Source organism: Lutra lutra, chromosome 8 (genome assembly GCF_902655055.1).
Source record: "Lutra lutra chromosome 8, mLutLut1.2, whole genome shotgun sequence".
NCBI lineage: Eukaryota > Metazoa > Chordata > Mammalia > Carnivora > Mustelidae > Lutra > Lutra lutra.
In genome coordinates, this window is record NC_062285.1 from 79,953,849 (window position 1) to 79,975,224 (window position 21,376).

At 38.1% G+C, this 21,376-nt stretch overlaps 1 protein-coding gene across 2 annotated transcripts in view; it reads right to left on the minus strand.

Annotated features, from left to right (window-relative positions):
- IPO8 (importin 8) overlaps positions 1–21,376 on the minus strand; it is an 88,162-nt gene that overhangs the window by 27,898 nt on the left and 38,888 nt on the right. For both annotated transcript variants that reach the window (XM_047739648.1, XM_047739647.1), the window contains 3 exons: positions 7,773–7,839; positions 4,095–4,220; positions 3,327–3,424 (listed from right to left, as the gene is read on the minus strand). In XM_047739648.1, the coding sequence (XP_047595604.1) occupies positions 3,327–3,424; positions 4,095–4,220; positions 7,773–7,839 (291 nt within the window). The remainder of the gene's footprint in view (positions 1–3,326; positions 3,425–4,094; positions 4,221–7,772; positions 7,840–21,376) is intronic.

A 21,376-nucleotide genomic window follows, 5' to 3' on the forward strand; every position in this document is an offset into this window, starting at 1 on the left:
ATTCTTAAAAACCTTTCATTTAAACAATGAAACAAACCCTGTAGTTTTATTTATTTTGAGTTTATTTTTGTCATAATTTACTATCACACACCTTTTAATTTCTCCATATGGATTTTTATAACTACAAACATTTCCCATGGATGTTATAATCATTTAGGACTGTAAGTATTACAGTACATAAGTTTAATAGTTTACCAGACCATTCCTCTATTGTTAATTCTATATTTCTACTATTATAAATAATTTTACAATGCACATGTTCATACATAAAATTTGGAATATAATTGCCTTACAGTAAGGTTCTCAGAAGAGAGATTTATAGAGTAGAGCCATGCTCATATTGGAAATAAGAAAATATGGAAAAATTAATAAGAGTCCAAACATAAGCTACAAGAAAAAGAACAGACTTAACCTAAACAGGAGACAGAAATTAAAAATACAGACAAAAAGAGGTAACAGAGAGAAACAAAAGACAGACTCATTAAATAAAGACAACAAAATGGACTTTTGTCAGAATTATTCTTAAAGAGTAGAAAGCAAAATTATAAAAATATTAGAATTGAAAAAGACATAAATACAGGTAAATTAGATTAAAATAAGATTTTAATGAGATTAAAATAAGCAAATACTACGGAGAACATTATATCCCTTACATATTTGAAAGCTCAGATGAATTGGATAACTTCCTAGACAAATACAACTTAAGAAAACTGAATTAAAAAGAAATTCTTGATAAAGAAGACAGATTGAACATTCCCATTTAATTTTATTACTTCCCAAAAGACTATTAAAATGATAATAAAGAGGTTTTAGAGGCATAAATCCACAAAGACAGAGAAAAGGAAAAAAGAAGACAGCTATAAAATTTTGGAAACAAAAACAGATGGATCAGTGAACTGAATCACAAGCAGGTAGCTGGCAAAGCCAAAAATCAACCCTATTTACATAAAATTTAAAATTCTACCTCTTAGGATAATATATCTACATCTAGATTCTAAATGTGAATGAGCTATGGAACCAGAATGTCTTCGTTCAAATTCCCACTCTGACACTTATCTGTGCTTTTAAAAAAGCTAATTAACCTCTGTGTCTTACTGTCCCCATCTGTAAAAGGAGGATAATAATATACTTACATGATAGGGTTGTAGAATACAGAAAGAAAAAAAAAAAAATCACTCCCTTTGCCCCAAATTGCATTTACTTGGGTTTTTTCTTGGTTGGTTGGTTGGTTGATTTTAGTCCCTACCTCCAGAAAGAGAAAAAAACAAAATATATTTTGGTAATTTTAAAAATGGACTCTAGAGCCAGATTACCTGGCTTCAAATATGGCTCCGATGTAGACTAGTTCTGTGACTTAGGACAATTTGCCTCAGGCATGATGCCAAAAATTGTGCCTCAGTCTCCCCTTTGACCAAAATGTGATAGTTTCCTCATAATGTTGTAAAGATAAAGTAAGTTAGTATGTATAAAGTACTTGGGAAATACCTCATATATAGTAAGAATTCAGTAAGTATTAGCTATTAATAAAAACCAAAATTATGACGTATATTTTCACCACTTGATAAGTCTAAGGCCATAACCATGAACATTGCTTTTACCCCAGCTGCTATAATACAGAGCAGCTGTACTAATGGGTGTAGGACTGTTACATTTTCTGCCTGCTGCTTTCTCTTCCCTTTTCCCTCACTAGCAATGGTCTCCACTTAGGAGAGGATACTAAAGATTGCCAAGTGATTATGATTTAATAAGCTAGGTTATTTATTACAGACCTAAATGGGTCTTCAAAAATCATGATTCTAGGGCGCCTGGGTGGCTCAATGGGTTAAGCCTCTGCCTTTGGCTCAGGTCATGATCTCAGGGTCCTGGGATCGAGCCCCACATCAGGCTCGCTGCTCAGCGGGGAGCCTGCTTCCCCCTATCTCTCTGCCTACTTGTGATCTCTGTCTGTCAAATAAATAAATAAAATCTTTTTTAAAAAATCATGATTCTACTCCTTCAGTTTATATGTGATGAAACTTAGTGACCTCCCCAAATCTCCAGGCTCTTTACAACCGAACTGAGACCTGAATCAGATGCACTGATTTATCAGTTCAGAGCTCTTAACATCTCAGCACACATCTCCTCTAGTGAGGAAGACAGGCTGTACACTAGATATTTTACACCCAAGGCCAAATTTAAGTATCTGGCACCTCTATGCAATGCAGTTTTATATTTATGTACGTATAAATATTCACCTAACGGAGAAGGAAAACATTATTTATATTCAACAATGATTCTACGATATTACCAACAGAGGGCGAAATCTAACCTGTGACAAAGACAGAATAGTAGACAATCCTGTTTGTATGTAAATATAACAGTAGCCAGTATATGGCTAATAAATCCTCTTGGACTGAGCTAAATGATGCCGTTTTTCCAACTATTCCAATTTTTCTATCTTATATTATTTATATTCAAAAAATATATATCTAGTGTTTTCCAATATACATATTCAATTAAAAAATCAGTGATTGATAAACTGTGGTTATTTTCTTAGCATTTTGCTTTTCTGTTATTGGTTTTTTAGCACTTGTCTTGAATCAAGTAGCAAGTTTGCATTTTTGAAAGAAAAAACATAAATAAAATTATTTACCCTAAACATTATAAAGTGCACAGCTATAAAAGTGGCAAATGTCAGGAGTGCCTGGGTGGCTCAGATGGTTGAGCATTTGACTCTGTTTCAGTTCAGGTCATTATCTTGGTGTCATGAGATCGAGCCCTATATCAGGCTGTATGCTTGGCATGAAGTCTGCTTGGGATCCTCTCTCTCTCCCTCTGTCCCCACCACCCTGCATCCTCTCTCTCTCTCTCTCTAAAATAAAATAAACCTTTTAAAAAAATAAATAAATAAATAAGGGGCGCCTGGGTGGCTCAGTCAGTTAAGCCTCAGACTCTTGATTTCAGCTCAGGTCATGATCTCAGGATCATGGTATCAAGCCCCCACACTGGCAAGGAATCTGCTGGCGATGTGCTCTGTCCCTCTCCCTCTGCCCCGCCCCCCTGCTCTCTTTCCAACAGATGAATAGATTTTTTAAAAATAAAATAAATAAAAATTTTAAAATTAATAAATAAAAATGGCAAATAGTCTTAAGCACAACACACAATAAAAAACTATCAAATTATAATTCCAAGGTCTATTAGAAAATAAAAAATAGCAAATATTGAAAAAGCAAATGTTGAAATCAATACAGAACTAAGGTATAAGAAACAAACTGAAAGAGTGTCCTGAAGTAAAACACTTAAACATTAGTAAGAACCATTATAACAACTGATTAGGACACACTTACCTTTCTACACATTGTAAAAAGTATTTCTAAATGCTTTGGATTAGATAATAAAGTATCTGTATCTATTGTCACATAATTGTGCAGGAGAGGCATCATATCTGGAAAAAAAATTCAAAAGCCCAATGAGACTTGAGTGACAAGAATAGAAATAAATTATTCCCACTGAAACCACATTCTGTAGCACCCACACATTACTATCTTCCCTCACAACCACAAAATGCTAGTAACAACAGTGACAGATCTGCTCTTCCTAGACGAGGAAGATGTGGATCAGAAAGATTAAAATGCTCATCTTTTATTATAGTGATTGTTCTCAATTTTTGTCTTTTTCTCCATAGGAGTCATCACCATTTGACAAACTGTATATTTTCTTGCTTGTCTGTGTGCTCCCCACCTTCCCCGTTCCCCCCACCCAACTAGAAGGGAAGCGTCAAAAAAGCACGCACTATTTTGCTCACTGCTACACTGCTATGCTTAGAACAGTTCTGGGAATATAGACAGCATTCAGAAAATAGTAATTCAATTAACGTATGGGTATATGTGCTGACTGCAAACTGATTTAAGATACAACAGGAAACAGTCCCCCTTCTACTGCCTGTATTCCTGAAGCTGCAAAACACTGCTCCGATAGCACCACCCTTTACTCAACAGGGAAAGAACAAGGATTTTCTAATTAGTAGTGGAATCATGTGAGTCTTTATGTCAACAGCCAAAGGAAATAATGTCTAGACATAGAAAAGCAAAAATGTTAGATGGTCAAAGCCATACCTGTAAAGTATTCAAAACAATCCTGCTGAAAAACCTCATATAATATACCTAGCAGCTGCCACATCTGAGGGGAAATACCATGGCAGGTTAAACTATATGCCAGTGAAAGAATTTCTTCATAGAATTCTAGAAGGAAGAAAATCTCTAGTTAGAATGCTAAAAAAGAGCAAAAGTTAACCACAGAGACCACAGATAGGAAGATTTAGGTTATCCACTCGCATACATTCCTCTCACACATAACATACATCGAGCACCCCCTCATCGGCATTCCCATCTTCAGCTACCTCTATTTGCCACCTTCCCTTTCTTACCAAGATCTGCCCCCTACCCAGTCAGATGGCACAAAAATTTGTTTTTGCTAAACTCACCCATAATACTGGAAATCTGTGTGTGTGTGTGTGTGTGTGTGTGTGTGTGTGTGTGTATTTTTTTTAAGACTTGATTTATTTGTCAGAGAGAGAGAGCACAAGCAGGGAGAGTGGCAGGCAGAGGCAGAGGGAGAACAGGCTCCCTGCTGAGCAAGGAGTCCCATGAAGGACTCAATCCCAGCACCCTGGGATCATGACCTGAGATGAAGACAGATGCTTAACTGACTAAGCCACACAGGCTTCCCAGGAATATGTATATTTTTGATACTGTGTAATAAATAAAATATAGTTTATACTTCTAAAGTTATATCAGAAATGGATACAAGAAGAAAGAGACTGTTGTCTATCTCTCATGCACAGAATTTTTAAATTATAAATAATTAATATTCTTCGGGAAGCTTAATTATGCTAGGCTAAAATATCTTCCAGCCTCACATATATTTACAAACTATATTCTGGACCGTATTTTGTCAATTTACAAGACAATTATACCCACTATAAAAAATCCAAAGGAATGCTCTTATATTTGTAGATATGTCTTTGTTATCACCCTCTGTCAAAAGGAAATCATATCTAAACACACAATGAGAAAACACAATTCTCAATACAAAATTTTCAAATAAATCCTACCACGTCACTAAGCAAAAGTCTTTTAACTTCAAAGGTTTTTTTCCCTCCTTTTTAAAAGGTACTAGGTACACCTGGGTGGCTCAGTGCGTTAAACATCAGATTCTTGATTTCCTTTTGGCTCAGGTCACAATCTCAGGGTCGTAAGATTGAGTCCTACATCAGACTCTGTGCTGAGCGTGGTGCCTCCTTAAAATTCTCTCTCTCCCTCCCCCTCTGCACTGCCCTGCAACTTGTGCGCTCTCTCTCTCAAAAAAACTTTTTAAATCTTTAAAAAAATAAAAGAAACTAATATTAACCCTGGGAGCATTTGGAGTTTTTTTGTAACATTATTTAAAACAACATATTCAAAAGCTAGTAGACAGATACTTGCCTTACCAAGAGCAATCTGGAAATCACAGATATTGGGAAATAATTTGTTACATAAGACAATCACTTGAAAAGCAGCACTATCTGAATATGAAATATCTGAAAGTTCTGTTTATCACCATCCCACACTTTGCATATGATGAAAGGAGAGCAAATGCCTCTTCCTAACATGAAGCCTAAAGACAGAAATGTGGCCAAGATTTCCTTGTACACCCGTGACAGCTTCAGCATGTGTGCAAGACCCAGCCACCCTGATGCTGAAGACCAGGTCTTTGAAACTTGATAGAGAAATGAGAAAGCGCAAAGCTGTTGCAGATTACTTTTCGTGGCCATACTGGAGTCTGACTGCGGTGGACAGCAGTACAGGACCCCAAGAGGTCTCCTCAGCAGACCACTACCCAGGCACAGTCCTGCTGGCTCCAGTCAACTCCAGTCTCCCCATGGGTTCAGTGAGCTAAATTCCATTTACACCTGAATGCACCAAAAGATATTTCAACTATTCTCAACCAAGAAGACTAACTGTTGGGGAAGGATGGTTGTACTGACTTTGACTCCCTGTGTAAGATAAAACAGTTGAAGCAGTAACAGTCAATCCTGGCTTCTAATAATAAATGAAATTTTAGGAGTAAATTAGCAATGAAAACAGGCCAGGGAAAAGAGGGAAGTGGGACAATGGAAAGAGAGTAGACCATGGAAACAAATGAAGTCAGGCTGCTGGGGTAAAGGTCCTGGAATAACAGAGTCATCCCATGACATCTTACAGAATATACATAACATTTTTTTTTTTAATCTAAGATCCTGTATGGCCAAATATCAGTTCAAAATGGGCCACTAACAGGGTGCCTGGGTGGCTAAGTCATTAAACGTCTTCCTTCAGCTCAGGTCATGATCCCAGGGTCCTGGGATTGAGCCCCACATCAGGCTCCCTATTCAGCGGGAAGCCTACTTCTCCCTCTCCCACTCCCCTGCTTATATTCCCTGTCTCACTGTCTCTCTCTGTCAAATAAATAAATAAAATCTTTAAAAAATAAAGAAAGAAAAAAAATGGGCCATTAACATTACATTACAGCTAAAAATGTAAAAAGACCATCCATCACTTTAGGGCTAGGGATGGGATATCAGACAGGAATTGGGGCCATGCTTTCTCCTCTACCCACTGCATCCAAAACTCAGCCCATTTCCTTAACATGCTGATGTTGGAATTGCTCAAATCAAACAGCTGGTTTAGGCAGATTAGAAGGCTGGTATAAACTATTTCTCTTTGCCTTACTGCATGATTTCACTCCTCAGGGTTACTTTACTTTAAATTTAAATGGAGAATCTTCAGTTACAATCTCTTCCATGAATAAGGGGATCAGTGAATATATTTTTTGCTTATCAGAATCTCTAGGGTTATGGTCCAGATATGTCATTTTAACTGGTTCCAGGGAATTCTTTATGCACCCCAAAGTTTGAGAACTAGTGCTTTAAAGCAATGATTTCAAGGAAGGAGGAGGTACCCTCAGAAGTGTACAAGATAATCCACTCAGGAGGGAAAATAATGTATTACAATACTTTATGTATATAGATGTTTAATCCCATCCTTTTACATTTCTATTTTTATGGATGTAAATGTAATTTGCTAACATATGTATATTGCCTACAATATGCATTCAAATATTATCCACCTATATTAGAAGTGCATGCTTAATTTGTTACTAATGGTATGAATGATAAAAAGCTGAGAGACAACTGGTCTTAAACAGTCACCTACTTCTCTTCCACCTCTGTTTGCACACTATAGAGGCCGCCTCTTTAGTGTATACATGCCCACATGACTTGGGGCTGCCACCTTCAAAATGCTTGGATATACGGAAAAACAAGCCTCCTCTACAAATTCCCCATCAGTCTGTAACATCCTGATTCTAGTAGTTACTCATTCTATTCAGAAGTCAGGCACTATAATATAACAGAACAACAATCATTTCATACTTCTGATTGGACATAGGTCTGTCATTTCACATTTTTCAATTCCAGAGTAAAGTAACCTCACCTAAATCTCATTCCAGTTCTTCCTTTCTAAAAATGTAAAAACTTAAAGTTCTCTGTCCTTTAAAAATTCAAGGACAAAAATTCTTTATTGGATGTATTAAATTTTTCCCTAAATGAAAACACAGATATCTAATACTAGAAAGTATATCCAGAAACAGAAGAGAATGCAAGCTTTTTTTCCTCAAAATTATCCATATTGTTGAATTTGAAGGGCTAAAAGTGTACTTTAAGTTCACCAAATTGAAGAATATCAGTTTACCTTTTCACTCTATCGTTGACTTACCAATTACATGTTTCTGTAAAACAAGATCAATGATCCGTAGACAGATATTCTCTAACTGCTGAGTAACCTAAAGATAAATTTAAACATTTAGTTTAAAATTCACCATGACAACCCTTAATCTATTAATATTAGCCCAATAAAAATACCAAAGGGATTTTCTTGAGAGAAGTTGACAATTCTAAATTTCAAGAGAAAAATATAACCAAGAAATTCTGAAAAGTAAACTAATGATAAAAGTGGGAGTTAAGTCCATAATAAAATTACAAATTAAATTAGTTCCTTACCTCATATTTTATACCAAAATAAGTTCCTAACGAATGAAAGATTTCAGTGTGAAAACGTGGGCCATAAGAATAGGAGAAGAGGGGGCGCCTGGGTGGCTCAGTGGGTTAAGCTGCTGCCTTCGGCTCAGGTCATGGTCTCAGGGTCCTGGGATCGAGCCCTGCATCGGGCTCTCTGTTCAGCAGGGAGCCTGCTTCCCTTCCTCTTTCTCTGCCTGCCTCTCTGCCTACTTGTGATCTCTCTCTCTCTCTCTCTCTCTGTAAAGTAAATAAATAAAATCTTTAAAAAAAAAAAAAAAAAGAATACGAGAAGAGGGGCACCTGGGTGACTCAGTGAGTTAAAGCCTCTGCCTTCGGCCCAGGTCATAATCCCGGGGTCCTGGGATCAAGCCCTGCATCGAGCTCTCTGCTCGGCAGGGAGCCTGCTTTCCCCTCTCTCTCTGCCTGCCTCTCTGCCTACGTATGATCTCTGTCAAATAAATAAATAAAATCTTTTTAAAAAAAGAAAGAATACTAGAAGAGGAGGGGGAGGAGCAAGATGGCGGAGGAGTAGGAGACTGAAATATCATCAAGTCTCAGGAATTCAGCTACATAGTCATCAAACCATTCCGAACACCTACAAACTCAACAGGAGATAGAACAAAAGAAGAGTAACAATTCTAAGAATAGAAAATCAACCACTTTCCGGAAGGCAGGACATACAGAGAAGTGAATCTGAAGCTCCAGGAAGATAGACCGTTGGGGGAAGGGCCAGCTCCCAGCAAGTGAGAGAGCAGAGGAACCCAAAATCAGAACTTTTGGAAGTCTGCTCCATTGAGGGACACTGCTCTAAAGGCTAAGCGGGGATGGAGCCCTTGAGGGGACAGTGCAGACTCAGGACCCTTCAGGACTCAGGTCACAAGAAGACCAGAGTGTCTGAGTGTGGCAGACCTGTCAGGTATCTGAGCAGGGAAGCTGGCTCCAGAGACAGAGCCGGAGCCAAGGAGTGAGCTCTCATCTCTGGGTTATCTTAAACTGTGATCCAAGGCACAGCTGGGCCACTGCTCTTCCATCAGGGACCCCACAAGTGGCAGATCTAGAAAGAACTCCTCCTTCTTCCCCAGGGAGGAGTGGGGCGGGAGCGCATGGCAGGAATTGGCTGTGTTTAGAGACTCCAAACAGGGTCATGTGCCAGAGATAGAAATGCTCCATCACAGCCTATGAGCTTGGAGTGGGGCTGGGGACCAGGGAGATAGGAGGGATTGACTGCTTTTCTCTGAGGGCGCACTGAGGAGTGGGGCCCCAAGCTCTCAGCTCCTACGGGGCCGGAGAATGGGAGGCCACCATTTTCATTCCCATCCTCCAAATCTGTACGGAAAGTGGTCAGGGAACAAAAGCTGCCAAGAGTGAACCAGAACTGGCAAGGGGGGGGTGCAATTCCGCCTCGGGCAAAGACATTTGAGAATCACTACAACAGGCCCCTCCCCCAGAGGATCAGCAAAAACATCCAGCTGAGACCAAGTTCACCAGAGCTAAAGGAACTATGAACTCCAGAGCTACAGGAAAGCAACTATAGAATTCATGGTTTTTTTCCCATAATCCTTTAGTCTTTCTAACTTAATTTTTTTTTAATTTAATTTTTTCTAGGGGTCACCTTGGTGGCTTAGTGGTTGGGTGTCTGCCTTTGGCTCAGCTCATGATAGAGGGTCCTGGGATCGAGGCCCGCATTGGGCTCCCTGCTCGACGGGAGGCCTACTTCTCTCTCTCCCACTCCCCCTGCTTGTGTTCCCTCTCTCCCTGTATCTCTCCCTGTCAAATAAATAAATAAAATCTTTAAAAATAATAATTTTATTTTTTTCTTATTCTATTTTTTTAATTTATCCTCTTTCCTATTTTAATGTTTTTTAACTATTTTATCTTATCAAAACCTTTTTAAAAATCTTTTGTAATCTTCATTGTTATAGTCATATTTTATCCCTTCATTGTATGTAACCTTATTTTTTGTATACATATAGGTTCTTTTTTCTTTTGAAATTCTGGGATACAATTTCTTCTAACAGATCAAAATATACCCTAAATCTAGTACATGACTTTGTTCTAGTCCCCAGCCTGATCATTCCTTCCTCTTTTTTTTTTTTCTTTTTCAACCAACTTCTTACCAATTCCTTTTTTAGAAATTTTTTTTAAAGATTTTATTTATTTGACAAAGAGACACAGAGAGAGAGGGAACACAAGCAGTGGGAGTGGGAGAGGGAGAAGCAGGCCTCCCATTGAGCAGGGAGCCCAATGTGGGCCTCGATCCCAGGACCCTGGGATTATGACCTGAGCTGAAGGCAGACACTTAATGACTGAGCCACACAGTCGCCCTTTTTAAAATTTTCATCTTTACACTCATATTCCATCCCTTCATCATGTTTACCCTTATTTTTATATATAAGTTTTCCTTTCTTTAAAATTTTGGGAGGTAGTTTCTTCTAACAAACCAAAATATACCCAAAATCAAGTATGTGGCTCTGTTCTATTGACCAGTCTAATATATATATTTTTTTCTTTTTTTCCCCCTATCTTCTCCCCCCAGATTCAGGTCTCTTCTGATTTGATGATATTTCCCTCCTATCTCCCTGGTCTCCAGCCCCACTCCAAGCTCACAGGCTGTGATGGAGCATTTCTATCTCTGGCACACGACCCCGTTTGGAGTCTCCAAAAATATAGTGTATATTTTTCTGGGGTTGTTGCTACCCTTTTAGTATTTTGTTCACTCATTCATCTATTCCTATCTGGATAAAATAACAAGGCAGAAAAACACCACAAAAAAGAACAAAAGGCAGTATCGATGGCTATGGACCTAATCAATACAGACAGCAATATGTCAGAAGTAGAGTTCAGAATGATGATTATCAAGGTGCTAGCTGGGCTCGAAAAAGCATGGAAGACACTAGTGAACCCCTTTCTAGAGAACTAAATCTAACGAAGTTGAAATCAAAAAAGCTATTAATGAGGTGCAATAAAAAATGGAGGCTCTTACTGCTAGGATAAATGAGGCAGAAGAGAGAATTAGTGATACAGAAGACCAAATGATGGAGAATAAAGAAGCTGAGAAAAAGAGAGACAAACAACTACTGGACCACAAGGGGAGAATTCGAGAGATAAGTGATACCATAAGATGAAACAGTATTAGAACAATTGGGATCCCAGAAGAAGAAGAAAGAGAGAGAGGAGGAAGGTATACTGGAGCAAATTATAAAATAGAGAATCTCCATAATATGGCAAAGGGAACAAGCATCAAAATCCAGGAGGCACAGAGAACCCCCATCAAAATCAATAAAAACAGGTCCACACCCCATCATCTAATAGTAAAACTTACAAGTCTCAGTGACAAAGAGAAAATCCTGAAAGCAGCTCAGGACAAGAGGTCTCTAACATACAATGGTAGAAATAATAGATTGACAGCAGACCTATCCACACAGACCTGGCAGGCCAGAAAGGACTGGCATGATGTATTCAGAGCATTAAACAAGAAAAATATGCAGACAAGAACACTATATCCAGCTATGCTGTCACGAAAATAGAAGGAAAGATAAAAAGCTTCTAGGACAAAAAAATTTAAAAGAATTTGCAAACACCAAACCAGCCCTACAGGAAATACTGAAAGGGGTCCTCTAAGCCAAGAGAGGGCCTAAAAGTAATGGGCCAGAAAGGAACAGAAACAATATACGTAACTGTCACCTTACAGATAATACAACGGCACTAAATTCATATCTTTCAATAGTTACCCTGAATATAAATGCGCTAAATGCCCCAATCAAAAGACACAGGGTGTTAGAATGGATAAAAAATAAGACCCATCGATATGCTGTCTACAAGAAACTCATTTTAGACCCAAAGACACCTCCAGATTTAAAGTGAGGGGGTGGAAAATAATTTAGCATGCTAATGGACATCAAAAGAAGCTAGGGTGGGAATCCTTATATCAGATAAATTGTATTTTAAGCCAAAGAATATAATAAGAGATAAGGAAGGACACTATATCATACTTAAAGGGTCTGTTCAACAAGAAGATCTAACAATTTTAAATATCTATGCCCCTAACATAGGAGCAGTCAATTATATAAAACAATTAATAACAAAATCAAAGAAACACATCAACAATAATACAATAATAGTAGGGACTTTAACAGCCCCCTCACTGAAATGGTCAGATCATCTAAGCAAAAGATCAACAAGGAAATAAAGGCTTTATTTTTATTTTAAAGATTTTATTTATTTATTTGACAGAGAGAGAGAGAGAGATCATAAGTAGGCAGAGAGGGGGCGGTAAGCAGGCTCTCTGCTCAGCAGGGCTCGATCCGAGGACCTGAGATCATAACCTGAGCCAAAGGCAGAGGCTTAACCCACTGAGCCACCCAGGCGCCCCAGGAAATAAAGGCTTTAAATGACACACTGGACCAGATGGACATCACAGATATATTCAGAACATTCCATCCCAGAACAACAGAATACACATTCTTCTCTAGTGCACATAGAACATTCTCCAGAATAGATCCCATTCTGGGTCACAAATCAGGTCTCAACCAGTACCAAAAGACTGGGATCGTTCCTGGCATATTTTCAGACCACAGTGCTCTGAAACTAATACTTAATGACAAGAGGAAATTTGGAAAGAACTCAAATACATGGAGGCTAAAGAGCATCCTATTAAAGAATGAATGGGTCAACCAGGAAATTAAAGAAGAATTTTAAAAATTCATGGAAACAAATGAAAATGAAAACACAACTGTCTAAACTCTTTGGGACACAACAAAGGCAGTCCTGAGAGGAAAGTATATAGTAATGCAAGGCTTTCTCAGGAAATAAGAGAGGTCTCAAATACACAATCCAACCCTACTCCTAAAGGAGCCGGAGAGAAAACAGCAAAGAAAGCCTAAACCCAGCATTAGAAGAGAAATCATAAAGTTCAGAGCAGAAATCAATGAAATAGAAACCAAAAGAACAGTAGAACAGATCAACAAAACTAGGAGCTGGTTCTTTGAAAGAATCATTAAGATTGATAAACCCTGGCTAGATTTATCAAAAAGAAAAGATAAAGGGCCCAAATTAATAAAATCATGAATGAAAGAGGAACGATCACAGCCAACACCAACGAAATACAAACAACTGTTAAGAACATACTATGAACAACTATACACCAGCAAATTGGACAATCTGGAAGAAATGGATGCATTCCCAGAGACATATAAACTACCAAAACTGAGGCAGGAGAAATAGAAAACCTAAACAGACCCATAACCAGTAAGAAGATTGAAGTAGTCATCCAAAATCACCCAAAAAACAAGAGCCCAGGGCCAGACGGCTTCCCAGGGGAATTCTACCAAACATGTAGGAAGAATTAATACCTATTCTCCTGAAACTGTTCCAAAAAACAGAAATGGAAAGAAAACTTCCAAACATATTTTATGAGACTCAGTTTATGAGGCCAGCATTACCTTGATCCCAAAACCAGACAAAAACCCCACCAAAAAGAATTACAGACCAATATCCCTGATGAACAAGGATGCAAAAATTCTCACCAAAATACTAGCCAATAGTATCCAACAGTACATTAAAAGGATTATTCACCATGACCAAGTGGGATTTATTCCTGGCCTGCAAGGTTGGTTCAAGATCCACAAATCAATGTGATACAAGACATTAATAAAAGAAAAATCAAGAATCATAGGATCTTCTCAATAGATGCTTAAAACGCATTTGACAAAGTACAGCATCCTTTCTTGATCAAAACTCTTCACAGAGTGTAGGCATAGAGGGTACATACCTCAATATCATCAAAACCATCTATGAAAAACCCACAAGGAATATCATTCTCAATGGAGAAAAGCTGAGAGCTTTTCCCCTAAGGTCAGAAACACGGGAGGACTGTCCACTATCATCAATGCTATTCAACATAGTATTAGAATCCTAGCCTCACCAGTCAGACAACAAAAAGAAATGAAAGGCATCCAAATTGGCAAAGAAGTCGTCAAACTTTCACTCTTTGCACATGATAAGATACTTTATGTGGAAAACCCAAAGACTCCACTCCAAAACTGCTAGAACTCATACAGGAATTCAGTAAAGTTGCAGGACATAAAATCAATGCACAGAAGTAGCTGTATTTCTATACACCAACAGCAAGACAAAAGAAAGAGAACTTAAGGACTCGATCCCATTTACAACTGCACCCAAAACCATAAGCTACCTAGGAATAAACCTAACCGAAGAGGCAAAGAAAGTACTCATGAAAGAAAGTGAGGAAGACACAAAGAAATGGAAAAACATTCCATGTTCATGGATAGGAAGAACAAATATTGTGAAAATGTCTATGCTGCCTAAAGCAATCTATATATTTAACACAATCCCTATCAAAATACCATCAACTTTTTTCACAGAGATGGAACAAAAAATCCTAAAATGTATATGAAACAAGAAAAGACCCTGAATAGCAAGAGCATGAATGTTGAAAAAGAAAATCAAAATTGGTGGCATCACAATTCCAGACTTCAAGCTCTAATACAAAGCTGTCATTATCAAGACAGTATGGCACTAGCACAAAAACAGACACAGAGATCAATGGAACAGAATAGAAAGCCCAGAAACAGACCCTCAACTCTATGGTCAACTAATCTTCGACAAAGCAGGAAAGAATGTCCAATGGAAAAAAGACAGTCTCTTCAACAAATGGTGCTGGGAAAGTGGGACAGCCACATGCAGAAAAATGAAACTGGACCATTTCCTTACACCACACATGAAAATAGGCTCAAAATGGATGAAGGGCATCAATGTGAGACAGGAATCCATCAAAATCCTTGAGGAGAACACAGGCAGCAACTTCTTCAACCTCAGCCACAGCAATTTCTTCCTAGAAACATCTCCAAAGGCAAAGGAAACAAGCACAAAAATGAACTATTGGGACTTCATCAAGATAAAAAGCTTTTGCACAGCAAAGGAAACAGTCAACAACATCAAAAGACAAGCGACAGGATGGGAGATGATACTTGCAAATGACATGTGAGATAAAGGGCTAGTATCCAAAATGTATAAAGAACTTATCAAACTCAACACCCAAAGAACAAAGAATCCAATCAAGGCAGAAGACATGAATAGACATTTCTGCAAAGAAGACATCCAAATGGCCAACAGACACATGAAAAAGTGCTCAACATCACTCGGCATCAGGGAAATATAAATCAAAACCACAGTGAGATACCACCTCACACCAGTCAGAATGGCTAAAATTAACAAGTCAGGAAATGACAGATGTTGGCGAGGATGCGGAGAAAGGGGAACCCTCCTACACTGTTGGTGGGAATGCAAGCTGTTGCAGCCACTCTGCATGACTGCATGGAGGTACGGCATGGAGGTTCCTCAAAAAGTTGAAAATAGAGCTACCCTATGACCCAGCAATCACACTACTGGGTATTTACCCTAAAGATACAAATGTAGTGATCCAAAGGGGCATGTGCACCCGAATGTTTATAGCAGCAATGTCCACAATAGCCAAACTATGGAAAGAACCTAGATGTCCATCAACAGATGAATGGATAAAGAAGATGTGGTATATATATATACAATGGAATACTAAGCAGCCATCAAAAAACCCCCAAAATCTTGCCATTTGCAATGATGTGGATGGAACTAGAGAGTATTATGCTTAGCAAAATTAGTCAATTAGAGAAAAACAATTATTATATGAGATCTCTGATATGAGGAATTTGAGAGGCAGGGTGGGGGATCATGGGAGGGGTAGGGAGGGAAAAAATGAAACAAGATGGGATTGAGAAGGAGACAAATCACAAGAGACTCTTAATCTCACAAAACAAACTGAGGGTTGCAGGGGGTAGGGGGGTAGGGGGGTAGGGAGAGAGTGGCTGGGTTATGGACATTGGGGAGGGTATATGCTACAGTGAGTGCTGTGAAATATGTAAGCCTGATAATTCACAGACCAGTACCCCTGGGGCAAATAACACATTACACAGTAGTAAAAAAAGAAAAAAAAAAAAATATATATATATATATATTAGAAGAAAGGAAAAGAGGTTGTGTATAATCCTGAAGATGGAAAATGGCTCAATGCACAGAAATCAGAAATAAATATATCGAAGCACTTCATTTCAAAAATGAGTATCTGCATGGAGTAGGGGGAAATCAAACATAAATGAAAAATGGAGGGAATTATTTTCAAATAGTATCACAAAGATCAAATTCCCTTCCATGAAATCAAATCAACAGAAAAAAAGGCAAAGGTTATAAAAAAGAAATATAAACAGACCTTAAGCTTTTAACAAGATGTTCACTCAAATACATGGGAAGAGTACAAATTCTAAGCTCCAGATTACCACTTTTCACCTATCAGACTGGTAATGATTAAAAAGCACGTGGCCGGGAAGAGAGACACTGCTGTCCATTGATTTGGGAAGTGTAAGTTGGCCAAGTCAGCAGTATCTCTCAAGCTGACTCATACATATATCCTTTGACCCAACAATTCCACTTCAAGGACTTTGCTCTCCAGATATATTATTACCTGTGCAAATGACATGTAAAAGGCCACTAACTACAGTAACATTTGTGATCAGTATCCACCAAGGTTCCATTTATGGACAGTTAAAGGGACAGTTAATTTATATTCATTAATGAGGGACCAGTTGAATACCCTTGACATAGCATATAAAGGAATATTATGCAACTACTAAAAATATTTAACATTAGTGACTCATATGGAAGGATCACCAAGATACAATTCAAAAATGGCAGATAAAAACTGTATGTTATTGGGAATGCATTGAAAGTACAGATTGCTCCAGCAATATAGACATTTTAACAATGTTTATTCTTCCAATCCATGAACATGGAATGCTCTTCCATCTTTTTGTGTCTTCTTTAATTTCTCTCATGAGCGTTCTGTAGCTCCTCGAGTACAGATCCTTTACCTCTTTGGTTAGGTTTATTCCCAGGTGTCTTATGGTTCTTGGTGCTATAGTAAATGGAATCGATTCTCTCATTTCCCTTTCTATATTTTCATTGTTAGTGTATAAGAAAGCAACTGATTTCTGTACATTGATTTTGTATCCTGCCACGTTACTGAATTGCTGTATGAGTTCTAGTAGTTTGGGGGTGGAGTCTTTTGGGTTTTCCATATAAAGTATCATGTCATCTGTGAAGACAGAGAGTTTGACTTCTTCACTGGTAATTTGAATACCTCTTATCTCTTTTTGTTGTCTGATTACTGTTGCTAGGACTTCTAATACTATGCTGAACAACAGTGGTGAGAGTGGTCATCCTTGTCGTGTTCCTGATCTCAAAGGGAAGGAAGGCTGTCAACTTTTCCCCATTGAGGATGGTACTCGTTGTGGGGTTTTCACAGACAGATTTTATGAAGTTGAGGAATGTTCCCTCTATCCCTATACTTTGAAGCATTTTAATCAGGAATGGATGCTGTATCTTGTCAAATACTTTTTCTGCATCAATTGAGAGGACCATGTGGTTTTTCTCTATTCTCTTATTGATTTTTTCTATCACATTGATTGATTTGCGAATGTTGAACCACCCTTGCATCCCAGGGATAAATCCTATCTGGTCATGGTGGATAATCTTTTTAATGTACTGTTGGATCCTATTAGTGGGGATCTTGTTGAGAATCTTAGCATCCATATTCATCAGGGATAGTGGTCTGAATTTCCCCCTTCTAAGACTCCTTGGTGGGGTCTTTGCCTGATTTGGGATCAGAGTAATGCCGGCTTCATAAACAGTCTGGAAGTTTTCCTTCTGCTCCAGTTGTTTGAAACAACTTCAGAAGAATAGGTATTATTTCTTCTTTGAATGTTTGGTAGAATTCTCCAGAGAATCTGTCAGGTCGTGGGCTCTTGATTTTTGGGAGGTTTTTGATCACTGCTTCAATCTTGTTACTAGATATTGGTCTATTCAGGTTGTCAATTTCTTCCTGATTCAGCTTTGGAAGTTTATAGGTTTCCAGGAAGGCATACATTTCCTCTAGGTTGCTTAACTTATTGGCATATAACTGTTGATAATAATTTCTTTTTTTTTTAAGATTTTATTTATTATTTCTGATGATTGTTTCTATGTCCTTGATGTTTGCTGTGATCTCTCCCTTTTCATTCATAATTTCACTGGCATTTTTCAAAGAGCTGGAACAACTCTAAATTTGTATGGAACCAGAAGAGACTGAATTGCTAAGGAAATATTGAAAAAGAAAAATGAAACTGGGGGCCTCACATTGCCTGATTTCAAGCTTTACTACAAAGCTGTGATCACCAAAACAGCATGGTACTGACACAAAAACAGATACAGAGACCAGTGGAACAAAGTAAAGAGCCCAGATAAGGACCCTCAACTCTATGGGCAAATAATCTTCGACAAAGCAGGAAAAAAACATACAGTGGAAAAAAAGACAGTCGCTTCAATAAATGTGCTGGGAAAATTGGACAGCTATGTGTAGAAGAATGAAACTCGACCATTCGCTTACACCATACACAATGATAAACTCGAAATGGATAAAAGACCTCTACGTGAGGCAGGAATCTATCAAAATCCTAGAGGAGAACATAGGCAGTAACCTCTTCGACATCAGCCACAGCAACTTTTTTCAAGATAGGTCTCCAAAGGCAAAGGAAACAAAAGCGAAAATGAACTTTTGGGACTTTATCAAGATCAAAAGCTTCTGCACAGCAAAGGAAACAGTCAACAAAACAAAGCAGCAACCCACAGAATGGAAGAAGATATTCGCAAATGACACTACAGACAAAGGGCTGATATCCAAGATCTACAAAGAACTTCTCAAACTCAACACACACAAAACAGATAATCATGTCAAAAAGTGGGGAGAAGACAGGAATAGACTTCTCCAATGAAGACATACAAATGGCTAACAGACACATGAAAAAATGCTCATCATCATTAGCCATCAGGGAGATTCAAATCAAAACCACATTGAGATACCACCTTACACCAGTTGGAATGGCCAAAATCAACAAGACAGTAAACAACATGTGTTGGAGAGGATGTGGAGAAAGCGGAACCCTCTTACACTGTTGGTGGGAATGCAAGCTAGTGCAGCCATTTTGGAAAACATTGTGGAGATCTCAAAAAATTAAAAATAGAGCTACCCTATGACCCTGCAATTGCACTACCGGGTATTTACCCAAAGATACAGATGTAGTGAAAAGAAGGGTCATCTGTATGAATGGCCGCAGTCACCAAACTGTGGAAAGAACCAAGATGCCCTTCAACGGACAAATGGATAAAGAAGATATGGTTCATATATACAATGGAATATTATGCCTCCATCAGAAAGGATGAATATCCAACTTTTGTATCAACATGGATGGGACTGGAGGAGATTATGCTGAGTGAAGTTAAGTCAAGCAGAGAGAGTCAAGTACCATATGGTTTCACTTACTTGTGGAGCATAAGGAGTAACACAGAGGACATGGGGAGATGGAGAGGAGGAGTGAGTTGGGGGAAATTGGAGGGGGAGAAGAACCATGACAGACTGTGGAGTCTGAGAAACAAACTGAGGGTTTTGGAGGGGAGGGGGATGGAGGGTTGGGTGAGCCTGGTGGTGGGTATTGCGGAGGGCACGGATTGCATGGAGCACTGGGTGTGGTGCATAAACAATGAATTTTAGAACACTGAAAAGAAATAAAATTTTAAAAAACCAATACTTTATGCTATTTTATTTTCATAAAAGAAAAACATACACATTCTTTTGCTTAGCTATTACAATAGAAAAAAATCTTTGGAAGGATACAAAGACCTCATTAGGGAGCTACCTCCAGAGAGAACTAGATCTGGGAAGCTGAGGGAGAAAGTGAATTCTCACTGTCTTTTCACACCTTTTGGATTTTTCAACATATGTTGTACTAAATATTTTTTAAGTAAATAAAAATTAAACTCCATCATGGGTTACATTTTTCATCTGAGTCTCCTATTTCAAGTTTGGGGCATATTCTCTGAATATTCAGTTTTAAAGTACTGTATTAAATAATCAACATATGTTGCCATCGTGGACACGAAACCACCAGAATGGCTGCCAGTTGTAAATAATTGATACGCTTATTTATCACTGCATACTCGTGAAAACCAGCCCTGGAAAGAGATATATGTGCAGTAACATTATCTGGAAGAATATACAATAAATGCTAACAACAAATGTTAAAAGAAAATAAATAGAAAAAAAAAAATAAAGTACAGTCTTAAAGTTCAAATGCTCCAAAATTCTCCCAGTTTACAAATTTGTCAATATATTTAAAACCATTAAAGCAAAACTGCATATGCATAAGCATCTGGTTTAAATTTCTAATTCTGTTCTGCATACATTAAGTGTTTGTACATGTATTCATACACAAGTGATTTTTCCTTTTAAGGAAGGATTCTTCTCAACGTTTGCTTTTAATAAGTCAAAGTTCAAGATCAGAACAGGCAGTCAGGAGACCAAGATTCCAGCCCTTGTTTTGCCTCTAATTGTCTATGATCTTGGTAAAGCCACTTACTAAAGTCTTTCAGGTTTGTTTTTTTGTTTTTGTTTTTGTTTTTTTCCATCTGTAGGTAAGGAAGCTGGATTTGATTAGTGCTCAACTTTAAACCATGCCTCCTTTGATAATCACAGTAAGTTCACATCTCCTTTACTTGAAATGCAAAATAAATTTAACATCAAAAGTAAAAAAACTGAAAGGAAAGGTAAAATACAGTTTTATTTTCAAACTGATCCTGTTGCTCATTTTTCTTCCTGAGGCTCATTTTACTACTGCCTATCCTCCACACATACATACTCTATAAACTGGACTAGGGGATTTCTCAGGCATCGCCACATTTAAAATACAAGTTCTGCATATAAGGCAAAAGAATTATCCTCAAGTATACTTGTTCTAATTTAATTTGGAGCATTTCATTGTTCTGAATAGCCCATACAATTTTAACAAAGATACAAAAATAAAACAAAATAACGAATATGGAAGTAAAAATTCACATTTAGCCTTTTAGGTGAAGGAGGCCTGCCCAGGAGAAGACTATCAAAACTGCTTTTAAGAATCTGGTAATCAGGGGCGCCTGAGTGGCTCAGTGGGTTAAGCCGCTGCCTTCGGCTCAGGTCATGATCCCAGGTCCTGGGTTCGAGCCCCGCATCGGGCTTTCTGCTCAGCAGGGAGCCTGCTTCCTCCTCTCTCTCTGCCTGCCTCTCTGCTTACTTGTGATTTCTCTCTGTCAAATAAATAAATAAAATCTTTAAAAAAAAAAAAAAAAAAAAAAAAAAAAAAAAAAAAAAAAGAATCTGGTAATCAGGGGCGCCTGGGTGGC